The sequence below is a fragment of the Ursus arctos genome, unplaced genomic scaffold (genome assembly GCF_023065955.2).
Source record: "Ursus arctos isolate Adak ecotype North America unplaced genomic scaffold, UrsArc2.0 scaffold_3, whole genome shotgun sequence".
Taxonomy (NCBI): Eukaryota; Metazoa; Chordata; class Mammalia; order Carnivora; family Ursidae; genus Ursus; species Ursus arctos.
The window spans coordinates 24,476,371-24,491,047 of NW_026622985.1; the positions used below are offsets into that span (position 1 = coordinate 24,476,371).

At 36.7% G+C, this 14,677-nt stretch overlaps 1 protein-coding gene across 9 annotated transcripts in view; it reads right to left on the reverse strand.

The window, feature by feature from the left end:
- CACNA2D1 (calcium voltage-gated channel auxiliary subunit alpha2delta 1) overlaps positions 1–14,677 on the reverse strand; it is a 484,525-nt gene that overhangs the window by 23,860 nt on the left and 445,988 nt on the right. For all 9 annotated transcript variants that reach the window (XM_044386064.3, XM_026504644.4, XM_044386072.3 and 6 more), the window contains 10 exons: positions 10,355–10,452; positions 7,171–7,258; positions 6,056–6,118; positions 5,336–5,439; positions 4,574–4,660; positions 3,197–3,264; positions 2,763–2,801; positions 1,220–1,291; positions 446–598; positions 311–363 (listed from right to left, as the gene is read on the reverse strand). In XM_044386064.3, coding sequence (XP_044241999.1) covers positions 311–363; positions 446–598; positions 1,220–1,291; positions 2,763–2,801; positions 3,197–3,264; positions 4,574–4,660; positions 5,336–5,439; positions 6,056–6,118; positions 7,171–7,258; positions 10,355–10,452 — 825 coding nt within the window. The remainder of the gene's footprint in view (positions 1–310; positions 364–445; positions 599–1,219; positions 1,292–2,762; positions 2,802–3,196; positions 3,265–4,573; positions 4,661–5,335; positions 5,440–6,055; positions 6,119–7,170; positions 7,259–10,354; positions 10,453–14,677) is intronic.

The following is a 14,677-nucleotide window of genomic DNA, read 5'->3' on the forward strand; positions in this document are numbered from 1 at the left end:
CCTTTGTGGATCAAATTCAAGACATCATAAGTTAATACACCTAAAATTTAAAGAATTGAGTGTAAAGAGAAAAACACTAGAGCGTTTCAACAGATCTCTGAAGAGGCCAGAGTTTGCAGGAGCAAACACTGTTTTGACACAAAAAACTGAGTAACAGCTTTAAATTAAATATGTTCAGAATGTGCTTTAGGAAACGAAAAAAAGAAGTTCCTCTAATGACTCACGTGTCACAAAATCTGCATTGTCATCAAATCCGTGACTATTTTACAACCCCTTTCTCATGAGCAGTAAAAATACGACAGTGACTTACCAGGCGGCAGCAGTGGCCCACCAGCCGATGTGTAACACGTCTGCTATGGATGGCTAGAAAAGAGAATTGAACAGTCGTTACGGGAGCGGACACGGAGTGCTCGCTGGCAGGAACCGACGAGGGGACGTTACTGACCACGTAGGCCGAGCGGGGCCCTGCTCCTTGCTTGGGTGCGGCGCCGGGTTCACACACCGACTGATAATCGTAGGACTTGTTAAAAGCATACACCGATATGTTAACCAGGTGTCTCATCAAACTTGGATCGATCTCTCCAAAAAATCTTCCAATCTAGTACAGAAGGTAAAATAATAAAGTTTCAGACGGTCCTAGGATCAAGTCTTGGGTCGGGCTCCCTGCTCAGTGGGGAGTCTGCGTCTCCTTCTTCCGCTGCCCTTCTCCCTGCTCTTCCTCGTGCGTGCACCCTCTCAAATAAAATCTTTAAAAAGAAAAGATCTCTCAACAGTGAGCATTTTCTTATATATTTTAAAGAGAAGCCAGAAAGGTAGATTTAGAAATGAAGTAATTTGGCAAAGAATTCTAGTTTGCTTAAAATCCTGTGTGAGCCAATTAGCCTGTATGCTGCCTACATGCAAATTTGGGAATAGAAACTTTATCAGTTCAAAGCAGCCATGTGTTAAGTTAGATATTAATTAATATTTAATATGTGAACTTTTTCTAAATTTGAGAGATCAAGAATAAGAAGTTATGTTAAAATTATCAACTGTATGTTGTAACTGTTACTACTAGAAAGGAAACTATATTTAGAATGTATTCATTAATAGTTATATTTAACATTTTAAAATTTAATGTAACAACTCATTAATTTCTATAATGGTTTGAAGGACTTTTGTAATGTGGATTAGGAAATACACTTTGGAAACTATACTTTGTCCCACCTCAGGTACCTACCTGGTTCGTATAATCATCATGATTTGCCATCAAAAGAAATCCGCCATCGTCTAGAATCACACAATCCATTACCTAATGAAATAAAAAAAACACATTTTGAGGATGGCTATCATTACTTCATTGTAGTTGCTGAACAGAAGAAAGCTTCAACTTAAAGATATGTAGTCCAGAGATTTTGATGAAATAAGTTAAGGACACATACAGGTTCATATCACACTGTCAGAGCTCATATTCCCCCACCGTCCAGTTAAAACTGTCCACTTTTTTGCCATTCCGAATGGCCATCTTGTCATCCAAGTGATCCAGGAAATTGGATAAACCAAAGTATTTAATAACAATGTACAAACACGTAATACTTTGGTAAGATAGCTTTAAAAATGCACTGATGCAGGGGCGCCTGGGTGGAGCAGTCGTTAAGCGTTTGCCTTCGGCTCAGGGCGTGATCCCAGCGACTTGGGATCGAGCCGCACATCAGGCTCCTCCGCTGGGAGCCTGCTTCTTCCTCTCCCACTCCCCCTGCTTGTGTTCCCTCTCTCGCTGGCTGTCTGTCAACTAAATAAATAAAATCTTAAAAAAATACATGCATCGATGCATTGTAGCCACCACCCTTCAGAATTAAAGGCAGCATGAGGATACTTAGGAGATTTAAAAGCAGAAAGCAAAACAAAAAATGCTCATCACAGAAATCAGTTCCCACCCAGTTTATATCATGTTTAAATGCATGAATCAGTTTAATAATTTTATTGTATAAAATAACAAAAACATTGTTTTCAGAGTTAAGGACATATGCATTCCATTTTCCTAATGTGGAAGCAGCCTGCTAAAAACCTTGGCTCTGAAAACAGTCTTCATAGTCTGTATTTACAAAGTCTATGTAAAATGGAGAAACTATAAAAATGAAATGATAAGATGCTATGAACCCACTGTTTGCCTTGGAAATACAAACATGCATACATAAGAAGAGTGGAAGAAAATAGTGGAATTCATCTTTTTTATTCTTGGAATGAGTAATATAGTATTCTTAGAGAATTTAAGTTGACAAAGAAATAAAAGTAACAAGACAATGTAAAATCCAATCCATGTAAGTGGAATTTGATCAAAAAATAATTCCAAAATTTAGCTCAAAAAGTTTTCTCATCACTATAAATATAGTGTGACCAAATACAGGTAAATTACAAAAGAAAAGGGAAGATTGCCCTGATAACCAGTAAAGAACACCTGGGTGGCTCAGTTGGTTTTGCGTCTGACTCCTGATTTTTGGCTCAGGTCCTCATTTCAGGGTCATGAGACTGAACACAACTGAGATTGTAGAGAAGAGTCCACACTGAGATAGGTTTTTTAAAAGACCTTCTCTTAACATTTGAGTATTTTTTAAAAATAAGGTTAGGAATTACAAGCATGAAACTCAAATTCTTGTCTAGTTCAAAATTCTGTAAAATAATATTTTTAGTGTTTAGTTAAAAATTCTTGCATTTTTAGCATTAAAGTCTTAGCAATAGCAACACAAAAAAATACAGTTAAAAATTTTAAAGAGTTTTCTTACATCACTGTTCCTTTTGCAGTCACAAACTGGACCAGCACACTGAAAGACAAAAATACAATTATTGCCACACATTTTTACTTGAAAAAATGATTAAATGATTTACTATTACCAGGTTAAAAATCTTAGAATAACTTATCAAGTCTAAAAGTAAGATTAAATAATAGTCTAGCCCATCATAATAAAAGTAATAGTTTTATATTTATAAAATATCAAATAGCTATCTAGTATTTCAAACTATAACACTGAAATATTTTTCTCATGAACTAATTTAAACAAAAATAAATCTTTCCAAAAATAGTAATTTATACTTCTGCTTCAATTTAGTAGCTCTGAAAATTTATTTTGTCAATGTTTAAGACTTTACTTTTACTTTTCTTAATTGCATTTGACATGGAGTATAGCATAAACATTTAAAAAATATATATATATCTTACCGGATCCCTGATTGACGTTTTGGTGAAATTCTCTATCCAAGAATTTACATCAATTTTAATTCCGACAACTGAAAAATAACGTAAAGAAAAAGTGACACATACATTTAAAAACTATGGCTGTGAGTCTTAGTATCTATTTTTCCTCTCACATTTGAATATTCTTGAGCAGGCAAATTTAAGTTTCTTGAGATTAAATTAATTTTAGCTATACATTGAAAAGCTGATTTAAATTAGTTTAAAAAGCTGCAATTTTAGTTAGGAGCCATATAATATTTGCTAGATGATAATTTAGCAGTAAATTTCAGTTGAGAGCTATTTCTTGGGATTTTCATTAAGAAGTAATGCTAATAGCTCTTAAACTATTAAGTAATTTTATTTATATACTCAACATAGTTGATTCACTGGCTACAACCTGGCCAATTAACTAATATACATAGTAAGCTAAAAAAAAAAAAAGGAGGTCATTCAAATGGATTGTTTTAAGAGGCTTCCCTAGCTGTGCCAATGCATGCACCAGGTGCTTAAGAAATGTATGTCCAGGACAGATAAGTGGGAGGGTGAGTGAATGAGTGACTGGGAGAATAAGTGAGTGAGTAAATGAGCCACTGAATGAATGAGTTAGTGATGGAGTTAGTAGCTGAACCAGTAAGAGGTAAAACTGCCCTCAGGAGCAGGAAGGCAATAGACCTTCTCAATCCGGCTTAAGGTATGCTTTCTTAAACACTCAAATACTGAATCACACAATGAAAAAAAAAATTTCTACTTCATTGCATCCACTTACTCCAGCCTACTTCCAGCTCCCATTGATGCTTGGTTTTATGATTTGTTTTGTTTTCTTCCTTGATTTGTTTTAGTAAGAAAAGTCTTTTTTCTATTTTACTGTCATTTTATTAAAAAAAAGATTCTTACCTAATTCGTCTTATCCGGCACATAGTATAGATATGTCATAACTTCTTTATCTTTTCCCCCAATGACGAAAACTTAACTCTTCCTGGTTAACTTATTACAGATTTCACATCCTTGGCTGAATATCCTGTTGTGTACTTGAAAGTATCTTGTAGGACAGACTTATGGAGTGGAAATGCTGGATCAATCCGGCATTTAGAACTTTGATTTGACTCCATAAATTTGTGTCAGCAGTATAAACATACACACTTCGAAAATTCCTCACCTCTATACAGTATCGATTTTATTCTTCTCCAATCTCAGAGGTAACTCATTGTATTTTACTTTTTTAAAACTTTGCATGTCTATCTTTGTCTTTATTTTGCTTTAGGCTTTCTGATGACCTTCCCGATAAGTACTGTAAGATTTTAATATAAATATTAGGTCCCATATAATTTTGGTTATGTGTATGTATACGGCATACATGCCTACCTGCCGGTTTAAGAAGTTTTCCTTGGATATATATTTCCACAGCTTTGCTCACCATAATACCGGATTCATAAGCACCAGGGCCGCTTTCTAAAAAAGAAAAACAACAAAAAAGGAAAACAGGCCTGTCTAGATTAATCAAATAGTGAATTTCTCTTACCAGGTGGATAGTGTTTTGCCTGAGTACCCTAGAATAGAGAGGTGACAAGGACGGGTGTAGTCCTCTCTTCCCTCTCCTCTCTCTCTGCACCAGGCTCGTTGGCGCGTCCAGGAGCTGTTTTGAACGCACCGACTTTGGGATGTGAATTATGCAGCTGGGCTGCACCGACCTCCACACCATAACGGAGGCACGCCAAATCTCTGCTTCAGGACGTTTGTTAAAATAGTGGGAAGGGGGCTATCGATAATTTCATAAATAATATATTGAACTAAAACTGATGAACTGATAAGTTACATTTTCAAAAGTCATGAAACATTCATCTATTTGCAGTTTGTGAAACGAAGGATTATCTACACGTTTCTATGTATCACGCAAGCCTGTAGATACGCTCTCTCTTCATTACTGGCTGTTTCCTGTGTAGGCATTTTACCTCCTCCACTAAATGGATGCTTCTGTCTTTCCAATGTCATGCATAGAATATTTACTGAATAAGGACTGTTCTGACCAATTACCTTAAAATGTATGGTTTCAGGGGAAAGCGGGTAGTAACAATTTAAAAAAAAAAAAAAGGAAATTGGGAATGCTGAATTTCAAGTAATACTTACTGTTAAAGTAGGGAGCAGTGAAAACATAGTTATCATTATCGAGACTCCTTTTATAGAAGCTGTCCTCATATGTTTCTGGGTTTTCTTGCCAGTTTTCTCCAGCCCTAAGGAGGAAATGGCTCATCATTTTTATTTAATCTGCCTGATAACCTACTTTGCCGTGAACATCGTGAAATTGTACAGATAGATATGCCTACATCTCAGCTATGTCTAAGAAAGTCAGTGGTAATTGATGGTGTAAATGATACTCGTTAGTAAGCAATATATCACCACAGAATGATATCAAGAGTCAGAAAAAGCTCTTAGTTTTACTCTGCAGGTAATTATGTACAAGTCAGTTAATAGTAATAAGCCTCCCCAGCCCACTTTACAGACTGTTCTGGAGATAGGAGATAAGATCCACTGAAAAACAGTGAAAACAATGAGGTGCTATGAAAATATTGCCAATGGACTATGACCATTATGTTCATTTAGGTTAGCCTGTGTCTACAGAGACAAAAAAAATCTCTCTTAAATTTTGGAATAAATATCCAAAACACCCAAAAGTATCAATGAATAATCACATAGCATTTTTAAAGAAATAGGGTATTTTTTAAATGTTGTAAATAGGTTAACTGTTTTAATCTAAGAATCAGCTTCTCTACACAACAGCTTCCTTCAACAGTATGCACACGTCCCCTTTGTAATGTCCTGATTTCTGCAGATGTTACTTGAACTTACTCTTTGGGATAAACTCTGGTAATCCCACCATCAGTCACGACAAACCGCGCTTTCACTCCCTTGCTAAAACAGAAGACAGAAAGACAGAAGAAGGAAATTTTTTATTCCACTTACTTGGTAAGATAGTAATTTAGGTGTTGACGTAATCATAAATAAAAAAGTAATAAATAATGAGTAATAATAAATGAAATAAAATGAGTTCCTAAAATAAAGGAAGATAGAATAAATATACCAATATATGTAAGGTAGGGTTTAATAGTGAAAATATCTGGGAAATGGAGGATTCTCGAGGAAGACAACTCATAGCTAGGAAGAATAGAGGTGCATTTCAAAGATGGACTTAGCAGGGATGACAGAGGCAGCAGGAAGAGCTTACCCATAGAGCCAAGAGTGAATGTTAAGGGAAAGCTAGTGAAGAATGCAATAGTATTTGGTGTCACAAAAACACAAGGCACAAGGTAAGAAGCAACAGGAAGTAAAGTTTCAATGACCACCTTCCTGAGACTGGTCAGCTCATCAATGTTGCTGGAGAGCTTCACCTTTATCCTGAAACTGAAACTGCATTTTAATAGTAAGACTGGCAGGTGCGGGGCTGTGGGGAGAGGAACTGGAAGCCGGAAAGGCAGAAAGAGCAGTTGCTATCATCATCTTAGAAATGGGAAATTAGGAAGCTGGGTGTGAAGAAGACAGGGCAATATTGTTAGGAGAAATATTTAGCATTTGGTGACTGACTCGAAATGGAGTAGGGACCGTAAATGAGAACCATACTCGGATTTCTCAATTTGCTGACTGGGTGTATGGTAAGTGTTATTAAAGGGCCAATCAAGCATTCACCGGAAGCCCTCTTCTATCACAAACACTGCCTGTTTAATTTGGTTTGTTCACACTGCAGTATATAAGCAGAGAAAGCTAAGCAAGGGCATGTGTTAGTCCTGACACACACCCACAAGTGCAAATGTAAGTTGTCAACAATTGCAAGATGTTTTTCTCAGGAAATTATTAAAGATAAATAATACACTCTAAATTTGAGATCTATTTTCCAAAAATTTCTCAGGGAAAAGCCAAACTGAAATGCAGAAAATATACATATTTTATTAACAAGAACAAATACTCACATGTTTTTCTGCTTACTCCAGTAATTTTGGACAAGTTCATTTGTAAAGCCTGCATCCAGCAAGACTCTATTAATCAAATCCGTGTTACCTAACACAGAAAAAGGATAGCCTCAATTACATCCACATCGTTTCTTCATTAGGATAATGATGAACAAATATATTCTCTATTTGTAAAAGCAACTTAGAGTGGATAATTATTTCAATGAATTACAAAATATATCCAATATTAATTTCCTGCATTTTTTTTTTTAACATTGTTCATCTTACCTCCTACTTTTCAGGCTATGGCCAGAATTAACAGAAAAGCCAATTCTAAATGAAAATTATTTTGTAAACTTTAAGAAACATTGAGGAAATAGCTTTCCTCTCTCCCTTTAAAATAGGTTAGTATGGTGAATCCAAACTGTCCAAATTTAATGGACAATTTTATATATAAATATAAAACTACATAACATGTATAGTTTTCTGTTTGTATGATTTGGCCAAGGAATTGAGCAGACCAGCACTATTCCAAGACTGGCTTTTGGAATCTACTGGTAATATGGAAGACCACAGGCTTCAGGTTGTCATTTCTGGAATAACCAAAGAACATCATAGCCCAAGTTCATAGGTAATGGAGTGGCAGATGGCCATGACCACGGGTCAATTAATAAACCTTCTTGAACAAAAAGCTTCGCCTTTTCATTTCTCTTGGCTCCTCTGTTCTAAGCCCGTGAAACTCTGAATAACCTCCAAGTATACTCTGGAACTTCACATTTTTGATAAAATTTCATTTTATTCAGGTAAGAATACGGGGTCTTAATATCTTATTACTAGAGGCGGGGAGTATACTGGAAAACACTTTAGTTGATATTTTTCAATTTAATATATCTTTCACCCAATTTTAAAGGATCAGCTTAATCCATATTTTAGACTTCATTTTAGTAACTTTTTATTACAGTGAAAATTGAATCACTTTGAAAAACAGTCCATTTGAAAAGAGAATGATATACTTTACTTGCCACAAATCCTTTTAGGTCAAAGAAAGAGACCATTATTCTAATCTGTAATATAAATCAATGTTGCAAGTAATTTCATAATTGCATTCATCTTTTAATTACCCTGTAATTTTAAAATATGTCTTGAAACATGTCCCTTGCTGCATACATCAACAGATTATCAGTATTGAGCTTTACCGTTTTAATCTCATTTTTATATTCCAAAATAATGGGGGATATGAAGAAGACAACAGCTTTATAGCAGAAGCATTGAGGCAGGCTAATAAATTAACTTAATCCATCAGTTAAATTAAAATTCTCACTGTTTAAGTACTTCCATAAAAGCAAAACTAAAATAGCCCAAACCGCTTTAAAAGAAACTATCTAGATTTCAATTATGGATACTTTTAGTTTTACACATTATTGGATAACATGAGCTAAAACATGACTGAGGAAACTATAATATATAACACTGTTAGAGGAAAATATAAATTTGACAGCTATTTTTTAAAAGATTTTGAGTGTACACAACCGGGGGTAGGGGCAGAGGGAGAGGGGAAGCAGACTCCCCACAGAGCAGGGAGCCCACCACTACTCACTACTCAGGGCTCTGGGGCTTGATCTACCCATGGCCAGTTTTCAGAGTAGCTAATTCTAATTGGTAGCTAATGTGAGCGGTGCTAGGAAGTTCCTTCTTTTTATGAGAGAAATTTACATTTGAGACATGGCTTCGATTCACTTTTTTAATTGAGGATGTGCTCTCTTTAACTCTTCCTAATGGAAAGGAAAATGATTTTAAAAAAGAAAAGCATAGGGGCACCTGGGTGGCTCAGTGGGTTAAGCATCTGACTTCACCTCAGGTCATGATCCCAGGGTCCTGGGATGGAGCCCTGCATGAGCCAGGAGCCTGCTCTGCCCCCTGCTCGTGGTGTCTCTCTCAAATAAAATCTTAAAAAAAATAAAAGCACAAGAGAAGAAAGAGTGAGGATGCAGGGAGGAGGAGATAAAAGTCAGTTACCGTTACTTTTTTTTTTCAAGTTCTATTTACTAAAGAAATTTTTGCCATGCAGTTGGTTTTCCTCTTATTTCCCATTTCCTCTGCATCTTTTCTGGGCAGTACTTTTATAGGGTATTTTTAGGAAGAAAACCGTTAAGATTTTTAAATGTTTTAAAAGTAAAGAATCTTAATTTCTATGAAGTTTTATAGTATGAATGATGTAAATTTTTCTGAAAGACAACTGTTCTGGTTAATTATTAAAATTCCTATTTACTCCAACTTGTTTTACTTCATAAAATGAAAAATTACAGTTTAAAAAAATAAGCACCTATAAAGTTGATCAGAAAAACTAAGTGATACACCGTTTTTATTCTCTTCTTATTCCCTATTCTCATCTTAAAACTGTCTTGTATAAATTGGAGGACAGATAAATCGATAAAAACATGTATGTTTTCCTCTATATAGCAAGAACAATTCAATAAAAAACCTTCAAAATATTTAACACTATATCATCAAAATTTTGGGTTTTTTTTTAAAGATTTTATTTATCTGTTTGAAAGTGAGCGAGCACAAACAGGGCAAGCAACAGAGGGAGAGGGAGAAGCAGGCTCCCAGCTGACCAAGGAGCCCAATGAGGGGCTCGATCCTAGGACCCTGAGATCATGACCTGAACCAAAGGCAGACAATTAACCAACTGTGCCACCCAGGCACCCCCAAAATTAAGTTTCTTAAATTTGAAAGGAGCCAAGGTAGGATACCTTATTTACATTTAAACATTGGTAGGTATCTATTGCCTGGCTTTGAAAATGTGATTTTCCTTCATAATGAAATAAGAATTCTTAAAGGGCCAAATTGTTACATTTTACCATTAAAAATTTATAACATAGGGGCACCTGGGAGGCTCAGTCAGTTAAGCATCTGCCTTTGGCTCAGGTCATGATGCCAGGGTCCTGGGATCTAGCCCCATGTCAGGCTCCCTGCTGAGGTGGGAGCGTGCTTCTCCCTCTCCCTCTGCTGCCTGCCCGCCTTGTGAACTCCCACTCACACACACTCTCTCTATCTCTCCCTAAAATAAATAAAAGCTTAAAAAAAATTTACAACAAAAATAAAAAAGCCAACATACCAACACACTAATCTGAACCAAGAGTGGGCCGCTTTGGATACAGTAATGGTGACACTAAACGATTACTACAAGTTGATCTATACTTACAGGATGGGTTGTTTGGAGTTTTTCTATCAATAAACTCATTGAAATTTAAAAGAAATTCAGTGTTGTTATCTGATATTTTAAGGTCATTGCAGTAATCTCTGAAAAAGAAATATTTAAGACATTAGCTATGAAAATCACAACTTTAAAAAAAGTGCAGAGCCATCAGACGAAGTGAAAACACTTTCTTTTACTACGTCTATGAGTTTGCGAGCTGTTTAATTTCTTATTTCCATTTCCTCCTCTCTATAGTGGAACAACACTTTGACAATCAGGGGTGAGTAGGGTGGATAATATATATTAAGCACCCGCCCTCTGGGCAACAGGTGCTCAAAGCTTTTGTTGTTCTTAAATGTACTATTTTCATTGTATATTGGGAGTTTCATATAGAAATAGAGAAAATTTTAAATACTAAATATCAAGAATAAATCCATTCTATGTTAACACTTTGAGAAATTACTGTTTTAAAAAAAAATAACCTACTGAAAAAAAGGGGCATTGATTAACCTATTTGCAAATCTCTTTAATTCCTGACTTAATAGAAAACAAGTACGCCTCTGCATTCAATCGACTGCAAGACTCTATTTGGGCACGTGAAAAATATGTGTTCTCCTGAAGATATGCAGCCGGAAAAGAGAATTATTTTATATGCTTCCCAAGTGTTGTAGGTATTCTTTTTTTTTTTTTTTTTTTTTAAGAACATACCAAAATTTGACTACTCGTAATTTCTTGGTAGTTAGCTGTAATACCAAATTTGAAACACTGAACTTTTTGTACTGTTACATTAAAATTCAATGCACTATCTTACACTTTAAATCAATCTGACTTTGAATTGGTTATTTGGAAAATTTGCAGGTCTGCCAAATAACGACACATTTCATTTTAAGATTGGAAAATCATGCACATTAGTCTCATCAGATAACTACTGGGAAACAGTAAATACAATTTTCCCCCAAATTCTTATTTTTGTGTGAAAACACAGATTTTGTCACGAGCAACAAACACTGTTGTTTTCTTCAACGTAGAAGCCTTACTTCATTAATGAGAAAATGTTTACCAAATACTCAAGTCGTTCTGTTAAGTAAAATTATATTTCCTGAAAAAAGTGCAAAGAACACCTATTTTAGCTCTCAATTCAATCCCACAAGTGCTCTCCTTTGAGCCAGCCAAGCTGCTCTGGTATGCAGCAGAACTCCCAGCTTCTTGCCACTGAATATTAAAAGACATGTACTCAGGGTAAAGCTTCAATAAAACTCATAATTTCTACTGTTTCCATCAAGGATATTTTAGAGTGAGACTGGCTTTTCCCCTGGCGAGAAAGATTATCACGGCTACCAGGAGCCTTCGGTGTCCCTGCCGGGATTCCTGTGAAGGTTCAGCTCCTCACGGCTTTTCTACGGTCCCTGCCAATGTCGACATGAGAAAAGATAAACATTTACCGCTGTTTTAGGAAAAAAGCTTTGACCTGGTCGGTTTTCTGAAAGGAACTCTGGAACCCACAGAGTTTTGAGACGCCTACTTTGGAAACTGCGATCCTAAGTGTTTTGGAAATTGAGAATAAATAGAAAACACCATAAATATAAGGTTGTCATTATACTAACTAGGTAAATACAACAGATGGGATCATCGGATAGTGTAGACAGAAGTGCAGTTGTGTAGTGAACACTTTCAGATGCAAGGCCATCACCTAAATAGAAAGCCTCAGAGTCCAGAGAAAGAGAGTGTCAGAACTTCAAACACACACACACACACACACACACACACACACACAGCCACCAAAAAACTTCAGTTCGTAGAAAATTTTCGTTTCGAGGCAGGGGTGAGAAAGGTTACATGACTTTTGCTCATTCATTACTGCCAGAGCTGAAATGGACTTCTTCCCACGATTAGCATTTAATTACAGGCTATCACATACTGTTCCCGTTCTCATTCTACCTCTTCTTTGAAATGCCTTTTTCATTTCTGAGAAATAGCAAAATTGTTCCATTTCTTAGAACTTGCATCCTTTGCATACCTTTTAAGGTAAACAGAATGCTCTATGCATTTATATTTTACTCAGAGGTACTGGGTGTTCTTCTGAGATCGATTAGCATTTGATAATCACTGTGCATACTTAGATCTTGCAATAGCAAGGAAATTTCCTCACCTGTGAAATGGGTTAATACTACTAATTTACTACAGACTTCTCTTGAGCAGTAAAAATAATCATCATATAAAAGGTTTAATGCATGTTGAGGTGGACATTCACTGGTTTGTCCCACAAGCTGTAACATTTCCCTTCTCTAGTATTTACTCTTTCCCTAACACATAGGTAAGTTCTACTTTTCCAGTCAGACCACAAAAATGGTTCATATGTTAATCTTTGCTTAACTCAACAGTCACTGCTGACAAATTGGGAACTGGCATTCAGAGTACATTTATCCTCTCTGTGACTACTGGGACTTCTACCATATTTTCCACACTGACAGTAAAGCTCAGAAAGCCTGTCTGTATGGTCTGCTATTCAATAATTAGGAGAGATGAGTGAAGAAGTTGCCTGGAGAAGAACACAGATCTGAGATAGAACGAGAGTCTTATCAATACATCACATCTAATTTCAATCTCTTCTTACACTGTCAATGAATCAACATGTTAATATTCTATCGGATTTTGTTCTGCCTCTAATATTCTTTCTAGCTAAAACTGTTTTTAGCAGTTTTAAAATGCTCAGTTACTTTTACTGGAAAAAGTGGTAATATTGTAGGTATTTTTAATAAGGGTTTTAAAATATTTACATATTTACAGATTCTACAGACACCATATGCATTTATTCAGCACCTGTGTGCCAGGCAATGGACGGGATGATGGGTATTGAATGGTGAGTCAGATTGAGCATCTCTTTACTGGGGAAAGTAAAAGACATAAAATGGACCAGTGCTCTAGAAAGGGAAATACAGTATTCTATGAAGCAGTCAGCAAGGATGTCTAATCCAGTGAAAATGGGAAGGAAATTCCTGGATCAGGGAGCTCTGAAGTTGGGGTTTGGGAAGGGGTGGGCTGCGTGTGAGTGAGCAGTCCAAAATAGAAGAGAAAATTAGTGGATTGAAAGAGGTAACAGAAAAAACCCAGCACACATAGAAACCGAAGAGGAGTTTAATGTGTTTGGAATGTAGAGCAGAAGTTGGCAAACTTTTTGTCCAAGGGCCAGATGATAAATGCTGCAGACTCTATGGGCTAGAAGGTCTGTGCCACAACTGACCACCTCCGCCTCCGTGGCGACGCGGCCACAGACAGCGCACCACCCGAGCACGGCTGTGTTCTAATGCACAGGCGGCTGCGGGCTATGGTCTGCTGGCCCCAGATTTAGAGTGTAAGGACCACAATGCAAACCGGGACCCAGTAACACAGCAGCTGCAAGCGAGGATATGAGGTACAGATTGTCACAAGACACTATTGATTCATATTTAGCACATGAGCAACGTAATTATATTCACATTCTAGAAACTCTCTCCAGTTCCAGAATAAGACCAGACTGGGAAGTAAAGGACGATTTGAGGAGGTAGGGACATCAAGTAGGAGGCTGCTGCAGTAGCTTAGGTCCGAGAGAGCACGGGCCTGGATGAGAGCAAAGGCAGCAGAGCTTGGCGGATATATTTGATACTCGTACAATAAATTCTTTTTGGCAAGACTTGGTGATTGAGTAAAAGTTATCAAGGAAAGGGAGCAAAGACAGATGCTTAGCAGACACTGAGCTGAATCAGACTGAAAAGATAATCCTGTTAGTTTTCCATAAATATGAATGTCTCTGACTGAAATATGTGGGTAGACATACAGTCTGGAAATCCATTGTCCGATCCTATATTGCAATGTAATGTCAATAAATGACATCCCTCTTTTGTCTCCAGACATTACGGCCATCTTGCGGATTTTGAAAGCATCGCCTCAAACTATCAACAATGAATAGATGGGTGGTGTGTCTGCAGACACAGAATAACAAGAGGCTCTAAGCTAGCACCCTCATGTAAGCCATCTGCAGAAGAAAAGAAACTCATGAGAGACTGAATATGCAGCCAAGGGAGGGAGGAAGAAAACCCAACTAGTGTGTCACCAAGGAAGAGGAGGCAAAGGGTACCCCAGGAGGGTGGGATCTGCAGTATCAAACAATGACGGCAATTCAAGCAGGAGAAGCTGAAGGTCAAAGTTGCTCATGAAGCCAAGAATATGCTTTGTTAGCGGAGTTTTGTCATAAAGTTACATGTATTTCCTATTTTCAAGAACCACCAAAATTCAGACATCCTCAAGCTGAAAAAAAAAAAAATTGGTCTCAGCAACTCTTTAATTTTGTGA